Source organism: Branchiostoma belcheri, unplaced genomic scaffold (assembly GCF_001625305.1).
Source record: "Branchiostoma belcheri isolate BF01 breed outbred unplaced genomic scaffold, Haploidv18h27 scaffold70, whole genome shotgun sequence".
In the NCBI taxonomy this organism is placed as follows: Eukaryota; Metazoa; Chordata; class Leptocardii; order Amphioxiformes; family Branchiostomatidae; genus Branchiostoma; species Branchiostoma belcheri.
Genome location: NW_017804354.1, coordinates 58,101 through 62,809, shown reverse-complemented (window position 1 = coordinate 62,809; position 4,709 = coordinate 58,101). Strand labels below are relative to the sequence as shown.

The window sequence follows — 4,709 nt, the reverse complement described above, 5'->3', positions numbered from 1 at the left end:
TATACATCAGGGCACTTCAACCATCGCTCAACCGGGACGGGGGGCGATATCGACTTCAGACAACCTTTGACCTTTTGCTGACGTCACACGTGGGAAAAATCACGTGTCCACAGCATTTGGGTCAGATAGCTGAGGAAGACTGAGTGATTCAGTCTAAAATTTCTGGTGAGTCAAATTTTGAGTTGGAGAACAGTTTAAGTTTTTCAAAAAGTATACCTGTCTTCTTGTCAACAGGTTCAGAACTATGTGACTGGGACAGGACCACATTCTGGGGAACTGATAATGAGCCTTTTTTTAAGCATTTGTGCCTAAAAACAATTCTTGATATCACTCAATCCACAATATGTCATACTTAAACAAGACCGACATAGAAAACTACTTTAGGCCATGTTGATTTAATTATATGGATGACATCCGCGCGCGCATGAATTTTTGGCCGTTTCCCAAAAAAAAAATAAAAATTTCAACCATACTGTAAATCGTACAAAACAGTTGCAAAATGAGCAAAAATATACCATAAGTTACAAAAAAATTAATAAATGTCGTAGAATGCCAAAATCAAACGAAAAAAGACGAAATTGTAAAGAAATGAATTTGAAGACTAGATTATTCGCCAAACCATATTCTGTGCCATTTGCTCAACCCTCATGACCACGTAGATTTCATAATGAAAAGAACTTTTTTTTTTGCAAAACTTTTTTTTTATTCGCACGCGCGCATCAGTTTTGGGGCTCCCGAAGGATGTCATCCATATAATCAAATCAACATGGCCTTACTCTGATACCAAGATACATGGCACTGCTGTAGGCTCATGTGCCCTGAACAATCATCATGCATACATGTATGGCCTGTAAAGTGGCAGACTTGTGAAAAATCTTCAGGCCACACCAATTTAATTTCTTGTTTAACGGACTTGCCACTTCATTTTTTTCTGATTTACAAATAAAAATAAAAATACAGAATCAACTGCAAAATGCTCATATTTTGCCCTGAACAGTTGAAAACAGTCCTTTTCTTACTACTTGTTACAGTCATTCCATATTTCAGTGCGATGGTATCATTAAAAGTTCAAAATTCATTGTTTAAATTTTGAACCAGCCTGGTGTGTTGACTTCTTGGCTCCTATCGTACCATTTTGGGCCATAATAGGATGCCTAGGCCTGTTGTTTTCTTTTTTAGCCCGCCCGCTCCATTATTTTTCTAGAAAAATCTGTTAACCAATTAATGAAATTGGTGTGGCCTCAACTGCATTCTATTTGTGTTGGAAAGAAAGTGAAGTGTGTCCATGTGAGTACTTACTGCATCACACAGGGCCTCCAGGTGCAGAGCCTGCAGCTTGTCGTCAACTTCCTGCTGCCGCGCACGCAGCCAGCCCTCGAAATTGGACGATCGGAAAAAACGTCTAGAGCAAAGATATAAAACATTATTCCCATCGTACAAATTTTCAACCAATATTTTTGTAGACTTGTTTTCGCCCACGTGCTGTATATTACAACAATTTCTCCATCCTTTCGTCATTTAGAAGAAAAAACTGCATTTCTACTAAGATCACAAAACCCACTAATTACGCAGAATGTGGGACTATTCATTATCCACTGCCTTCAAAGAAGAAGTCGAACCCCACAATAGCCAGCGTAGTAGTAGAAGTAGAAGTTTTTTCCCAGACAGTTGTTACCTGTCTCCTGTTGATACTTGATTGTGAAAGCAATTAGCCTTCGGGCATGATTTTGTGAATAAAAAAGTTTCTATAATCCTACATGTGCACAACATCACCACAGTTGTTCCCTTCACTCTCCTCTCTTTTTTACCCTACAATTGTTCAATCTGTGTCATGTACATCTCTGTAGGGTTGTTTACAGTTACTAGGTAAGGTACAGTTGTATGATAACAGCCAGTTAAAATTAGAAGAGTCAGCAGGCAGTGGTCTTTCAAGATTTTCTGATAGATGGAAGTCTTCACTTCAGGAGAAATCTTTATTAGTGAACTGGCCACGTTTACCTGTACAGCCCTTCCCAGTCCCCTCTTAGCCCTGACGTCAGCTGCGGTCCAGAGTGCTCCACAGTCTTCAGAAACTCCTCAGGCTCAAAAGGTTTTAACCGTGGAGCTTGCTAAAAAAACATGGAACCACTATTAACATCACAACAGGGGGGCGCCACAGACTTTCTGCAACCTATGATCCATTGCTCACAGAGTCACGTGTTATCTGCGTGACGTCACAGAAGCGGTGGATTGTTCATTCCTTGACAAAGACTGGAGTTGTACAGTTGAACATTTGGGTGAGTCCAATTTGTTGTGTTGGAAATTACAGTTTAAACTTGCTGCATAATAACATCACAACAGTATACTAGTAAAGGACTGTAAACTATTGAATGACAATGATGTTTATTTGCCTATGAGGGCTAAACGCAGAACGTTATTAAATGAGTCATATAGGCAATAAAATCCTACAGAAGTGCTACACTACATCTATTACATACAGATGGATGAACATATAAGGCTAACATTGATTATATAGTTAACATGTTTCTTCCCTCTTTTGAAAGGGAACAGTCTCTGAAGGGGAGGGCTAGGGAAATTTATTAGAATATTTTGGCCTAGGAGGAGAGCTGTGGAAAAAAGTCTCAAACTGACAATAAAAAGATGAAGGGAGGATCTTAAAACTTTTGTCATCTTAGGGGGTACACTGAACCATGGCATTTTTTACCTGGGCCATGGACACCCTGAGGACCAGCCATACAATTTTTCATAATTTCTTTTGGAAATGGTCGGAAACAATTTTCTTGCATTCCTGACGTCTCTCTCTAAGATGTTAGAAGTGCCAGAAAAATATTCCCGACCTTTTAAAACATAAGTATAATATTTTCTCCTTGCCCCCAAATGCATGTTTCCATACTGGTTGCATTTATCATGTAAGTCTGAAGTATACATGTAGAGAGACAGACCTTCCATGGTGACACGTTTCTCTGCAGAGGCATGAGACTGGCCACATACCGCTCCTGAAAACACACAATGTGTTCATGTCAGAAATCTCATCAGTTCAGAGGGTGGCCATGTCTTATGTGGCTGCTCAGAGTGGGTGAGTGAGTGAGTGAGTGAGTGAGTGAGTGGTGAGTTGGTGTGAGTGGGCGAGTGAGTTGGTGTGAGTGAGTGTGTGAGTGGATGAGTGAGTGAGTGAGTGAGTGAGTGAGTGAGTGAGTGAGTGAGTGAGTGAGTGAATGAGTGAGTGAGCGAGTGAACACAGCTATTCCACACAGCTCTTTTTTCATGTGCAACACCTAACACTGTTTCAACCTTAACTTTACCCCTGGATGTCTGGTTACTTGTATGTGCAGGATTGTTCCGTGACTCACCAGTGGGATCATGAAGCTCTGAGTTAGCTCCAGAAGATACCTCTTCAACATGGCAGTTTGCACTTCATTGGGTCTTCTACTGGCAATACCCTAGGGAACAGAATGGGAGTCCATCAATGTCTTACACAGTCAGTTCAATAAAACTTCTTCTCCCTGACCATTTCTCCTTACTGTAGTTCTAAATGTGGGGGTGTATGGCATAACCACAGAGTGTTCAGCACAGAACCCAAAGGTCCCAGGTTCGAATCCTGCCAAGTTCCCTTGGGAAAAGCACTTTACACAACTTATCACACTTCACTCAGGTGAAAATGAATACCTAGTGTTGGTTAGGGACCTCTCTTGGATATCAGGTAAAATGCAGTTCCCATGTTTGTGAAGACCCACACTGAGGCCCCACATGTAGGCTGTTTTAGCCCCAACCACAAATGTCAGAATTTCTGAAGTGTGAGATAATTGCACAAATATGTTGAAAAAAAGGAGTTTATTACAATCAAGCAAGGATTGGTTCAATTGAAATAATTTAATTTGTGGTGTTTTTTTTTTGTAAAAAAGGAGGTACATGTAAGGTGTGATGATGGAACTAATGGGCTGTATGGACTGAGAGAAATGAAACTTGGAGCAGCTTTAGTTATGAAAAGATAATTGACTGCACTAAATTCCATTTATTTCAGTCATGGGGAAGGAATCTAGAAAGGCCTTTAGACCATTGTAATGTTAAACTATTTGAACAGTATTACATATCATGGTAATCATTGTATCAAGGTAAAAATGACATTGTGTTATCAAAATGACCAGTGAGCTTCAAGCTCCTCGGTGTCAACAAATCATTCTACTGGTCCTGAATATTTTGCTAAATGTAATGGTAAAATAAATTGTACCTTTTGCAGTCTTTTTAGGATGTTTTTGTCCTTGTTCAGGAAGGGCTTGTAGGTAGTATATACACCTAAGCAAAAATTTATTTGTCAGTGTTTTTAAACAAACCATTGTAAATATTGTACATGACCATACCATCAAGTACCAACACATATAGCATTAGCGGCATGTACAGGTACATTAATATAACACTACTGTTCTTGTCATTACAACTTGTATGTACAGGTTTACATCACTGTTGTTGTTCTAACGTTCAATAAAATTCTCACATGAATGGATAATCATGATTACTGATGTCATGTAAAGAAGGGCTATTACATAGGGTATAGAATTTTCTTCTTACACAACCAGTAAGGTTCTCACCTGCTTACGTTTCGATGTCTATCAGACAGCTTCCTCAGAGCTTCTGACTGGAGTTTTGCAACTCGCCGCTATTTAACCCCAAAGTAGGTGGCTCAGCCACGTTTGGGATTGCCACAAAAGCGC

At 39.8% G+C, this 4,709-nt stretch overlaps 1 protein-coding gene across 7 annotated transcripts in view; it reads right to left on the bottom strand.

The window, feature by feature from the left end:
• The window catches only part of LOC109484851 (protein DENND6A-like), a 28,649-nt gene that overhangs the window by 4,149 nt on the left and 19,791 nt on the right, over positions 1 to 4,709 (bottom strand). For all 7 annotated transcript variants that reach the window (XR_002141097.1, XM_019788206.1, XM_019788207.1 and 4 more), the window contains exons 13-17: positions 4,229 to 4,293; positions 3,351 to 3,440; positions 2,943 to 2,996; positions 1,999 to 2,108; positions 1,300 to 1,402 (exon numbers count right to left, since the gene is read on the bottom strand). Coding sequence is in view for 6 of the 7 variants with exons in the window: in XM_019788206.1 (XP_019643765.1) it covers positions 1,300 to 1,402; positions 1,999 to 2,108; positions 2,943 to 2,996; positions 3,351 to 3,440; positions 4,229 to 4,293 (422 nt within the window). In the remaining variant the exon portion in view is untranslated. The remainder of the gene's footprint in view (positions 1 to 1,299; positions 1,403 to 1,998; positions 2,109 to 2,942; positions 2,997 to 3,350; positions 3,441 to 4,228; positions 4,294 to 4,709) is intronic.